General features: G+C 49.2%; 1 protein-coding gene across 6 annotated transcripts; it reads right to left on the minus strand.

The window, feature by feature from the left end:
• Positions 1-114: 114 nt before the first annotated feature.
• Positions 115-8,995, minus strand: FCGRT (Fc gamma receptor and transporter). 6 transcript variants are annotated; one of them, XM_060083597.1, is made up of 7 exons: positions 8,859-8,994; positions 8,391-8,477; positions 7,802-8,095; positions 7,404-7,679; positions 1,633-1,902; positions 904-1,020; positions 115-576 (listed from the first exon to the last, which is right to left on the minus strand). In XM_060083597.1, exons 2-7 carry the CDS (start codon positions 8,461-8,463, stop codon positions 497-499), a joined length of 1,110 nt encoding a protein of 369 aa, XP_059939580.1. In that variant the 5' UTR covers positions 8,464-8,477; positions 8,859-8,994; the 3' UTR covers positions 115-496. The 6 variants fall into 6 exon arrangements, with proteins under 6 accessions (XP_059939580.1, XP_059939579.1, XP_059939581.1 ...); XM_060083596.1 differs by having other exon boundaries at positions 8,829-8,994; XM_060083598.1 differs by having other exon boundaries at positions 7,802-8,053; positions 8,888-8,993.
• Between the last annotated feature and the right edge of the window lie 3,573 nt (positions 8,996-12,568).

Genomic DNA, 12,568 nt, shown 5'->3' on the forward strand with positions numbered 1-12,568 from the left:
CCAAGAAGCCTGAGGAGGCTTTCCTTTCCCTCAAGGAGGGAATAACTCTTCCGCTCCACCAAGGAGTCAGGTCAGACTCCAGCCAAGAATTCCTCAAAATGCCGGGCACAAACATCCAGTAAATATTTGTGAAATTTATTAATTAAAAATATATGACTTGGTATATAAAATTGGTAGATTCCACCACGGCAACAAGTTAGCCTCAGGAGAGATTTGAAGCCCAAGGCTTACACCATTTATTCCCCCCACAATTTCCTAAAAAGTTGAAACGATGAGAACACAATGATTCGGGCCCAAACCCATGTTATATGTGGAGGTGGAAGACAGCCATATATATCAGGAGGGGAAATCCAGAGGGAGGACATCAGGCTCCTTCTGGAGGCTCAGAAATACCAGGATTCCAGGAGGTCTCACAGCATGAAAAGGACCTGACTACATTAGCTGGTAGCAGCCAGGATGGGGGACGATCGGCAGTCGCTGCGAATGCATTTATATCCTAAGATTCAGCTTCCTTGGACAGGCCAGGATTGGGTAGGAGGGCCCGTATATCGTCCCCACGGAAAGAGATCCAAGGGGCTGAGGAAAGAGGGAAGGGGGAGAGATCATTAGAATCTTTGAAATCCTCTGGGTCTCTGACTTCCCCTCCCCCACGTGTGTGTGTGTGTGTGTGTGTGTGTGTGTGTGTGTGTGTGTGTGTGTGTGTGTTTTTCTCAGTCTCTGTCCTACCTTGTGGGTTTCTATACGCTCTGAGTCTCTGTTTCACCCCTCCAGTTTTCTGTCCCCACCACTCTCTGGGTCTCTGTCCCCCTCTGTCTAGACCTCTGTCCCCCCAGGAATGTGTCTCCCTCTTTTTTGGGATCTCTGTCCCTCTCTCTGAGGCACTTCCCTCTTCCTGTCCCACACCTGGCAGCCCCTTCCTCATCCTCCTCCACAGAAGAGCTCCTCCTGCAGCCACTGTCATGAGCAGTAAGAAGCCGATGACGATTCCAACCACTGGCACCGAGGACTTGGCTGGTGATTCTGCAGCCAGAGAATGTTGTGATATATTTAATGGACCCCCCAGAACATCTGAGTCAGGACAGGGGACTGGGGGTTCTCAGTCCGTCCCAAGCTCAGAGATCCCAGCACCAAGTTTTGGGGGAGTGGAAAGGCCACTCACACGCTGTTCTAGGTCTAGAAAGTCCCCAGGTTGTATGTAAGAACGAGCCATAGCAAGAGGGGTCTCAGTCACTCTGGTCAAGAGACCTGTAGCAGCAGGGTGGGTGGTGTTCCAAATTGGAGAGGAGGGGTGGGCACAGAGCAGTAGAACATCAGACTCATAGAGGACTGGCAGCAGCAGACGACGAATGGTCAGACTCCATGAAGACTAGCAGCAGCAGGACGGAAGGCGGTCAGACTTAGGGAGGACTTCCCATAGTGGTTAATGGGTGGCCCGCCTCAGTGAGGCCAGCAGCAGCAGGAGGAAAGGCACTCAGACTTGGGGAGGCAAGCAACACAGGACAAAAGACTGTCAGGCTCAAGGAGAACTGGCAGCAGTGGGGTGGAAGGTGGTCGGACTCAGGAAGGATTGCTGCGGTAGAGGGAGAAAAGGCAACCAGAAGTAGGGAGCATCATTCCCCCGCGGGACCTCACCCAGCTCCACGGCGAGGGGCTGGGCCAGCCCTGCGTGCTGCACCACGCAGCGGTAGTGGTGCTCGTCGCCGCTCTTGACTGTCAGTGAAGACCAGGCGTGGAAGGAGCCATCCCCGTTGGGGCCAATGTCACCCTCACCAGAGCCAGCTGCCATCCCATTCCGTACGAATCGCAGCTGCAGCTCGGGTGGGTAGAAGGAGAAGGCACTGCAGGTGAGCACAGAAAAGCCAGGGCTGCCCGGTCGGGCCTTCAGGCGCATGGAGGGTGGCTCTGCAGACAAAGAGGCAGACAGGCCTGAGTCCCAGGCCCAGGAACCCCCAAGGCCAGGCCCAGGGTTGGAGAGGGACATAGAGAGGACTCCATTCCTTCCACTCTATCCAGCGGGCCCCACCACGTGCCCTGTGGCTTCCTGAGCCTAGAGAATATAATGGTAAAGGGGGAAGGGCCTTCCCAGGGATACAGAGACCCAACCTGTCCACCATGAGGGTATCCATGTCTCACCCAGTCCTTCCTACAATGACACATATTGAGCATCTACCGTGTGATGTGCCCGGCACTCTTCTAGGCACTGGGGATACAGCAGTGAACAAGACAGACAAAAGTCCCTGTACTCATGGAGCTTGTGTTCTAATGAGGGGAGAGAGACGAATATTTGTGTACATGTAAATAAAAGGGAAAGAGTTTATGAAAGTGTGATGAGGGAAAATAAGACAGACCCAACAGTCATTCAAAAGATAGTAAGAGAGGGACTTCCCTGGTGGCGAAGTGGTTAAGAATCCACCTGCCAATGCAGGGGACATGGATTTGATCCCTGGTCCGGGAAGATCCTGCATGCCACGGAGCAACTAAACCCATGTGCCACAATTACTGAGCCTGCATTCTAGAGCCCGCGAGCCACAACTACTGAGCCTGCCTGCTCTTGGGCCCGTGTGCCTCAACTACTGAGCCCGCGTGTTGCAACTACTGAAGCCCATGCACCTAGAGCCCATGCTCTGAAACAAGAGAAGCCACCGCAATGAGAAGCCCGTGCACCACAACGAAGAGTAGCCCTCGCTTGCTACAACAGGAGAAAGCCCGTGTGCAGCAACGAAAACCCAACACAGCCAAAAAAAAAAAAAAAGATAGTAAGAGGATATGAAAAATTTCATGCCAGCGCATTTGAAGTTTAAATGACCTGGACAAATTCCTGAGAAACACAACCTTCTCAAACTGACACAAAAAGAAGTTTTACAATTGAGTAGTAATCCTGTAACTATTTAAATTTTTTAATCCATAATTTAAAACTTTTCTACAAATAAAATTCCAGGTCCAAGGCCTTCCCTGGTGGCGCAGTGGTTAAGACTCTGCGCTCCCAATGCAGGGGGCCCGGGTTTGATCCCTGGTCAGGGAACTCGATCCCATATGTATGCCACAACTAAGAGCTCTTCCCAACTAAGACCCAGTGCAACCAAATAAATAAATTAAATAAATATTTTAAAAATAAATAAATAAATAGAACAACCTTCTTTAAAAAAAAAAAAAATCCAGGTCCGGATGACATAATTAATGAACTCTCCAAAACAACTAAGGACGAAATATACCACTCTTTTTTTTTTTTTTGCGGTACGCGGGCCTCTCACTGTTGTGGTCTCTCCCGTTGCGGAGCACAGGCTCCGGACGCGCAGGCTCAGCGGCCATGGCTCACGGGCCCCAGCCGCTCCGCGGCACGTGGGATCCTCCCGGACCAGGGCACGAACCCCTGTCCCCTGCATCGGCAGGCGGACACTCAACCACTGCGTCACCAGGGAAGCCCGAAATATACCACTCTTACACAAATTTTTCCAGGGAACAGAAAAAGAAGAAACCGTTCCCAGCACATTTTATGAAGCCAGTGTACCTTAATAACAAAACCTCACAAGGACATAACAAGAAAGGAAATTTAAGGCCAATATCACTCGTGTAAATACACTCAAAGTCTCTAAAAATATTAGAAAATAGAATCAAGCAACTTATATAAAGGATAACACGTTACGATCAAGTGAAGTTTATTCCAGGAATTCAAGGTTGGTTTAACATTTGAAAATCAGCTAATATAACTCACTACGTTAGAATAAAAGGGAAAAAGCAAATGGTCACTTGATAAAATTCAGCACCATTCAAAATAAAAAAATAAAACAAAAAAATTCTTAGAAAATGGGCAGAAGACCTAAATAGACATTTCACCAAGGAAGACATAAAGATGGCCAAGAGGCACATGAAAAGATGCTCAACATCACTAATCATTAGAGAAATGCAAATCAAAACTACAGTGAGGTATCACTTCACGCCCAGTCAGAATGGCCATTATCAAAAAATCTGGAAACAATAAATGCTGGAAAGGGTGTGGTGAAAAGGGAACCCTCCTGCACTGTTGGTGGGAATGTAAATTGATACAACCACTATGGAAAACAGTATGGAGGCTCCTTAAAACACTAAAAATAGAACTACCATATGACCCAGCAATCCCACCACTGACCATATACCCCGAAAAAACCATAATTCAAAAAGAGACGATGTACCACAATGTTCATTGCAGCACTACTTACAATAGCCAGGACATGGAACCAACCTAAATGTCCATCAACAGATGAATGGATAAAGAAGATGTGGCACATATATACAATGGAATATTACTCAGCCATAAAAAGAAACGAAATCGAGTTATTTGTAGTGAGGCGGATGGACCTAGAGTCTGTCATACAGAGTGAAGTAAGTCAGAAAGAGAAAAACAAACACCGTATGCTAACACATATATATGGAATCTAAAAAAAAAAAAAAAATGGTAGTGATGAAACTAATTGCAGGGCAGGAATAAAGAGGTAGACATAGAGAATGAACTTGAGGACTTGGGGTGGGAGGGGGAAACTGGGGCAAAGTGAGAGTAGCATCGACGTATATACACTACTGAATGCAAAATAGTTGGCTGGTGGGAAGCAGCAGCATAGCACAGGGAGATCAGCTCAGTGCTTTGCAACGACCTAGAGGGGTGGGATAGGGAGGATGGAGGGAGGCTCAAGAGGGAGGGGATACGGGGACATGTGTATGCATATGGCTGATTCACTTTGTTGTGCAACAGGAACTAACACAGTATTGTGAAGGAATTATACTCCAGTAAAGATCTATTAAAGAAAAAAATATTGAGGGCTTCCCTGATGGCGTAGTGGTTAAGAATCCGCCTGCCAATGCAGGGGACACGGGTTCGATCCCTGGCCCGGGAAGATCCCACATGCCACGGAGCAACTGAGCCCTTGCGCCACAACTACTGAGCCTGTGCTCTAGAGCCCGTGAGCCACAACTACTGAAGCTTATGTGCCTAGAGGCCGTGCTCCGCAACAGGAGAAGCCACCGCAATGAGAAGCCCACGCACCACAACGAAGAGCAGCCTCTGCTCACCGCAACTAGAGAAAGCCCGCACACAGCAACGAAGACCCAACACAGCCAAAAATAAAAACAAATAAATAAATTTATTTTTTAAAAAATTGAAAGAGGAAAAAAAAGCTCTTAGCAAACTAGGAGTTGGAGGAAACTTCCTTAATTCGTCAAAGGGATATCAACAAAAAAATCTATAACTAACATAATACTTAACAGTAAAACGCTGAATGCTTTCCCTGTGAGTTTGAGACTACAAGATGTTCATTATCACACTCTATTCAACATTGTAGTGGGGATCCTAAGATAAGAAAAATAAATAAAAGTTACTAAAACTAGAAAAGAAAATAAATAAAACATGTCAAATATGACATGATCCGAAAGAATCTAGGAAAAATTAATAGCAGTAAGTGAATTCAGCAAAGTTTCTGAATACAAGGAAAATATATAAAACTCAATAGTATTTCTGTAAATCAATAGTATTTCTATAAACTAACTACAAACTATAAGAAAATGAAATTTTTAGAATTACCATTTACAGAAGCATCAAAAAATGTCTAATACTTAGGGAAAAAAATCTAACCAAAGGGGTGTAAGACCTCTACACTGAAAACTACAAAATATTACTGAGAGAAATTAAAGGATATCTGAACAAGTACAGGGATATACTGTATTCATGGACTCGAAAACTTAATATTGTTAAGATGTCAATTCTCCCCAAACTAATCTATAGATACAATTCAATCACTATCGAAATCCCAACAGAATTTTTGGCAGAAATTGACAAGCAGAAATGTATATAGAGATGCAAATGACATGGCATAACCAAGGCAATAAAACTGAAGAACTTAACTGCTAGATATCAAAACTTTCTATAAAGCTACATTAATCAAGAGAGTGAGGTATTGGCTGAATTTCAGTCCCATAATCGGTGGACTAGAAGAGAGAGACAAAAAAAAGAGAAAGAAAAGAAGAGAGGGACTTCCTTTGCCGTCCAGCACGGGTTCGATACCTGGTTGGGGAAATAGGATCCCACAGGCCGTGTAGCACGGCCAAAAAAAAAAAATTAATTAATTGAGGGGACTTCCCTGGTGGTCCAGTGGTTAAGACTCCATGCTCCCAATGCAGGGGGCCCGGGTTCGATCCCTGGTCAGGGAACTGGATCCCGCATGCTGCAACTAAAGATCCCGCGTGCCGCAACTAAGACCCAGCACAACCAAATAAATAAATAAATGTTTTTTTTTAAAGCTAAAAAACTAATTGAGCCATGTACTTTAGGTAAGTCACACCTCAATAAAAAGCAAAACAAAACAAAACAAAACAAAACAAAAAGAAAGATGCTGTAATGAATGAATGGACAAAACAGTGGCATGAGAGATAATAATGGGGGTGGGATGGCACGCCCTAGCCAGGGAGGTCAGGGAGGGCCCTGCTGAAGAGCTGACATCCAAGGTCAAACCTCAAGCATGAGAAGGACCCAGTCATGGTTGGATCCCAAGGAAGAGAATCAAAAGCAGAGGGAACAGCAGGTGCAAAGGCCCTGAGGAAGGAAAGAACCTGACATATTGGAGGAAAGGGAGAAGGCCACTGTCGTTGGGAGCATTGTGAAATTACGGTGGTGGAAGGCAGCCAGACCATGAGGAGCTTGCAGGCCTTGCAACAGGGTCTGGATTTTAGTCTAAGACTAGTGGGGATCTATGGGACAGTTTTAAGCCCTGGTGGGATGGGAGTTCATTTATGTTTTTAAAACATTCTTCGGACTGCTAGGTGGAGGACTGTCTATATTGAGGGCTGAGATGGAAGTAGGAATTGCACTGTGGGGGAGGCTGAGGACAAAAGAGCTGTAACTGCAGCCCTTAAGTTCCCCAGCCGTGTGTGTAATTATAGCTCAGAGTGACATATGCTGTGTGTAACAGAGGTCACACAAGATCCTGTGGGCCTCTTCCTCCAAAAGAGGCAAGTGAAAGCCTCCTGCGCCTGAGTGGAACCTGACACCAGCGGCACCTGGCACCGGTGCAACTGGCAAAGGTGAAGAAGTGGGAGGCCTGGTGGGGGCTGAAGGGGCTCCGGGTGATTCCGCCCGCCCGAGTGGAGCAGATGGAGAAATGGGAGGCTGAGGAGAGGGACAGAGGCCATGCCACGTGGGGTCTCAATGCCCGGCTGAGGGGCCTGAGCTGTGTCCCAAGGGCTCTAGGAGCCACAGGAGGGCCGCGTGCAGGAGAGGGGCAGGGGCAGCTTGGGGTGGAGAAAGACCCTCTGGGACATGACTGCAGGAAAGCGGGGTAGACTGGAAGCCTGGAGGCTGGGGAGGGGATGAGGCCTCGGGCAGGGCCGTGGGGATGAAGGGGTCCGTGGGCGCCGGAACTCTCAGCGGGGTTGCTCACCCTTCCACTCCAGGTTGCCTCGGCCCCTCTCCAGATGCCCCAGCAGCCGGTGGGGGCAAGCGTAGAGCAGGAAGTTCTTCTCCTTGCTGACCGCCTCGGGCTGCTGCATCCACTCGACACTGATGGTCTGGGACTCAGGCCAGTCCCCATCCCAGGTGCCCATCTTGGGGTCAAATGTCATGAACTCCTCGCCGTTCAGGGCAAACTTGGCCACAGGCACCGAGACATTGTCAGGGCCCAACTCGCAGCCCAACAGGCCCTGAAGGGTGTAGGGACCTGGGATGCCCAAACACAGATGAGCAGGGCCCAGGAGCAGGGGCCTTGGTCCCCTCCTCCCTCAGACCCAGGATCCAGGCCCCAGCACCGTCCATCCTCACACTCAGGAGTTCCAGTCTCACCTCCTTCCCCTAAAACTTGGAGAGCTTCGAGGAAGAGCTTCTCCTTGTACCTCAGGTCTGTGGTCTCTTTCTCCCAATACCAGGACACCTGGCTTTCCCAGACCCAAGCGCCGTAGGGCTCAGCCTCAGCCCGCAGGTTATTGTAGCTCAGGTACTGCTGTGGCCCCAGCCAGCCCGACACCCAGAAGGCAGGAGTCCCCGAGGCGGGGGCGGACACGGCCGTGAAGTGGTACAGGAGGGAGCGGTGGCTCTCTGCCGGAGACACAGGAGAACAGAGCAGCTGGGCCGGGGTACCTAGATGGGAGCAGCACAGACGCCCCGCGAGAGAAAAGACCCCACCGCAGATAGAGGGGCCGGAACCTGAGAGGAGGGCCAGACCCAGAGAGAGGGACAGAGACCCAGTAAGGGGACAGGTGTTTCCCAGACACACCGCCAGAGGGAGGAGATCGTGAGATACGAAGTCAAATGAGGCAAAGAAGGAAGTGCCCGGCTCGAGTGGGACCTCGGATTTCGCTTCCTTTGCTCTTTTACCGGTGGGCGGCACCTCCCCCGTCCGCGGCAGCCCCGGCGCCCCCCGGAGCCCCCTCACCTGCACTCAACGTCCCAGGCAGGAGGACGAGCAGCAGACCGAGCCCCCAGGGCTGAGGCCGGCGGACCCGCATCCTGAATGGGAGACCTGGGGCGGGAGGGGGCGCGTGACTCCTCCGGACCCCCGCCCCGCCCCTCCCTCCCTCCCCCAGCTCCCACTCGGCTCCCCGCGGCCACCCCGCGCGCCTGCGACTGCGGGCGGAGGGGTTCGATCCCGGAGGATGACAACAAGGCCCTCCTCCTCGATGAACTTTCACCCCTTAATTGGATCCGAGCTGGTTAATTAGTTACAGAGCCTGGATAGGCTGAGATTCCTTGCTCGGAGTTCGGCCCCGCCTCCTTCTCCTCCCTGAGACCCGCGGGTCCCGACCGCCCCCCTCCGCGCCCCTCCTCCCTCAAACCCCAAAGTCCAGATCCCCGGCTCCCTCCTCCCTGAGACCCTGGAGTCCGGGCGCCCGGCCCTCTCCACCCTCGGTCTTGGGCCCCAGCTCTGCTCACGGCAGCCACGATCCCTTCCCTCCTGCGGCCCCAGCTGGCTCCCGTGACTAGAGACCCCAGTTCCTCTCTCACATCCTGTCCGGAGACGGCTCCTCGACTCCAGGAATATCCAACCCCGCCCCCCAGCTGCAGGGCACACCCCGGGCCCTGGGCCCAGCCTGTCTGAGTGTTGGTCTCGGCCTCTCTCTAGAAACTTTTGTCATTTTTTTTTTCTCTCTCTGTTGCTCCCTTATTTTCTTATCTTGAGGGTGTCAGCCACCCAGCAAATTCATGACGACGTTGGGAATCAACGTTATCGGAGTCCCAAACTGGGAGGTCTGTGTGCGTCCCCTTCTTACGTTGCTGTCTGTCCCCACCACCCCCAACGCCCGTCACTAGCTCCTGCTGTGATAAAAGCCCTCCAGATACTTCCACACTTCCTCCTTCCAACCCCTCCCCCAAGGGGCCCCTTAAAGTGCGCCTGCAGTTCTTTAATATCTTCTGATATGACCTTAATAACGCACAGACCCAGTATACTATATCATGCTTCGGGGCACCCTCCAACCGCCCACCGGCAGCCCACACTCCTGCTATAATGCTCCCATTCATTTGTTTTACTGTGGTAAAGTGCACAAAACAAAGGAGTTACTATTGGTTACATTTAGTGTATTCACAATGTTGTGCAACCATCACCACTATCTAGTTCCAGAACTTTTTCATCACCCCAGAGGGGACCCCAGAGACGTTAAGGGGCCCCTGCTCCCCCCAGCCCCTGGCAACAACAAATTTACTTTCTCTCTCTATGGATTTTGCCTATTCAGGACGTTTCAGATTAATGGAATCCTACAATATTGTGGCATTTTGTGTCTGGCTTCTTTCATTTAGCATACTGTTTTTGTTTGTTTGTTTGTTTTTGGTCGCGCTGCATGGCTTGTGGAAGATCTCAGTGAAAGCATGGAGCCCTAACCACTGGACAGCCAGGGAATTCCCCAGCATATTGTTTTCAAGATTTATCCACATGGTAGCCTGTATTAGGACTTCGTTCCTTCTTATGGGTGGATAGTATTTTTTTAATTTTACTTTATTTTTTATACAGCAGGTTCTTATTAGTTATCTATTTTATATATATTAGTGTATATATGTCAATCCCAATCTCCCAATTCATCAGGTGGATAGTATTCTATTGTAGGGACTGACCACATTTCATTTATTCATTCATCAGCTGACGGGCATTTAGGTTGTTTCTACTTTTTGGCTATTGTGAATAATGCTGCTGTGAACATTTGTGTACAAGTTTTTTGTTTTGTTTTGTTTTTGCATAGCTGTATTCAATTCTTTTGGGTATATACCCAGGAGTAGTGGACTTGCTAGGTCATATAATGTATTAGTCAGGGTTTTCTGGAGGAAGAGAATCAACAGGAGATATATATATATATATATATAGAGAGAGAGAGAGAGAGAGAGAGAGACTTGGTATAAGGAATTGGTGCACGTGATTGTGGAGACATGGTGAGTTCAAAATCTGATAGGGATGGCCGGCAGGCTGGGGACTCTGGAAAGAGTTACATTTCAAGTCTAAAGGTAGGCAGTCTGGAAAACCAAGAAGAGTTCATCTTGCAGATGAAATCCAGAGGCAGTCTGCTATCAGAGTTCCCCTTTGTTTGTGAGGGGGAGGTGAGTTTACCACCTTCAACTGATTGGATGAGGCCCACCCACATTTTGAAGGGTGGTTGGCTTTACTCAGAGTCCGTTGATTTCTGTGTAAATCTCATCCCAAACACCCTCACAGAAACATCCAGAGTAATGTTGGGCCAAACATCCGGGCACTGTGGCCCAGCCAAGTTGACACGTGTTTAATAATGACATATGGTAAATCTATATTCAACTGAGTGAGGGACCTCTGTTCATTTCATTACTCTCCCTGGGTCCTGCTAGAATATCCACTGAGATCCACCCTGATGCTGAAGGATCCCGCTTTCATGTTCCATGAGTCCTAAAATACCTTGGGGAATTTGCCATGCCCAGCCTTCCCCTCTATGTCCCTTGGGATCCAGCTATGTCTCCGGAACACCATTCCAGCCCCTGGGCTCTCATTTTAAAGGCTCTCAGGACCTTACTCTGATGTTCCTTGGACGCTGATAAAAAGTGGTCAATGTCTGTGACAATGTCTCCCAGGACCCTGGTATACTTTTCCTTGAAGCTTAAAAACCATCACACTGGGGTCCCACTTATGTCCTACCTTAAGATACCCCAGGGACTTCCCTGGCGTTCCAGTGGTTAAGACTCTGCGCTTCCAATGCAGGGGGCGCGGGTTTGATCCCTGTTCGGGGAACTAGGATCCCACATGCTGTGGGGCATGGCCCTCAGAAAAACAAAACCCAAAACAAACAAAACAAAGATGCCCCAGAACTCATCTAAATGCTCTCTGAGCCCAAACGTGATATTCCTCTAGTCCCACTCTGAGGCCTGTTGGCCCACTAATGGCCTCAAGATCCCACAGCGGGCTTCCCTGGTGGCGCAGTGGTTGAGAGTCCGCCTGCCGATGCAGGGGACACGGACTCGTGCCCTGGTCCAGTAAGATCCCACGTGTCGCGGAGCGGCTGGGCCCGTGAGACATGGCCGCTGAGCCTGCGTGTCCGGAGCCTGTGCTCCGCAACGGGAGAGGCCACAACAGTGAGAGGCCCGCGTACTGCAAAAACAACAACAGAAAGATCCCACAGCCATGCCAGCACCCTGCTCCACTGCTCCACTGCCCATCACACCCTGCACAGCTCTGCTGTAATAACTAGTTTTTTTGTTTTGTTTTGTTTAGCTTTGTGATTTAATTTTTAACTTTTACTTTATTTAGGCTGCACCGGGTCTTGGTTGAGGCACGTGGGATCTAGTTTCCCGACCAGGGATCGAACCCTGGCCCCCTACATTGGGAGCGCCGAGTCTTACCCACTGGACCACCAGGGAAGTCCCTAGCTTTTTATTTTATATTGAAGTATAGTTGATTAACAATGTTGTGGTAGTTTCAGGTGTACAGCAAAATGATTCAGTTATACATATACGTGTCTATTCTTTTTCAAATTATTTTCCCATTTAGGTTGTTACATAATATTGAGCAGAGTTCCCTGTGTTATACAGTAGGTCCTTGTTGGTTATCCATTTTATTTATTTATTTATTTATTCATGGCTGCTTTGGTTCTTTGTTGCTGTGCGCAGGCTTTCTCTAGTTGCTTCGAGTGGGAGCTACTCTTATCCGTGGTGCGCTGGCTTCTCACTTCAGTGGCTTCTCTTGTTACGGAGCATGGGCTCTAGGTGCGTGGGCTTTAGTAGTTGTGGCACATGGGCTTAGTTGCTCCGCGGCATGTGGGATCTTCCCGGACCAGAGCACAGGGATTGAACCCGTGTCCCCTGCATTGGCAGGCAGATTCTTAACCACTTCGCCACCAGGGAAGTCCCTGGTTATCCATTTTAAATAAAGCAGTGTGTACATTTCAATCCCACACTCCCTAACTGTCACTTCCCCCCATGCTTCCCCCCTGGTAACCTAAGTCTGTGAGTCTGTTTCTGTTTTGTAAATAAGTTCACTTGTATCATTTATCTTTAGATTCTGCCTGTAAGAGATATCATACCATATTTCTCTTTCTCTTTCTCTGTCTGACTTACTTCACTCATTATGACAATCTCTAGGTCCATCCATGTTGCATTATTTCA

This window comes from Mesoplodon densirostris, chromosome 19 (genome assembly GCF_025265405.1).
Source record: "Mesoplodon densirostris isolate mMesDen1 chromosome 19, mMesDen1 primary haplotype, whole genome shotgun sequence".
Lineage (NCBI taxonomy): Eukaryota > Metazoa > Chordata > Mammalia > Artiodactyla > Ziphiidae > Mesoplodon > Mesoplodon densirostris.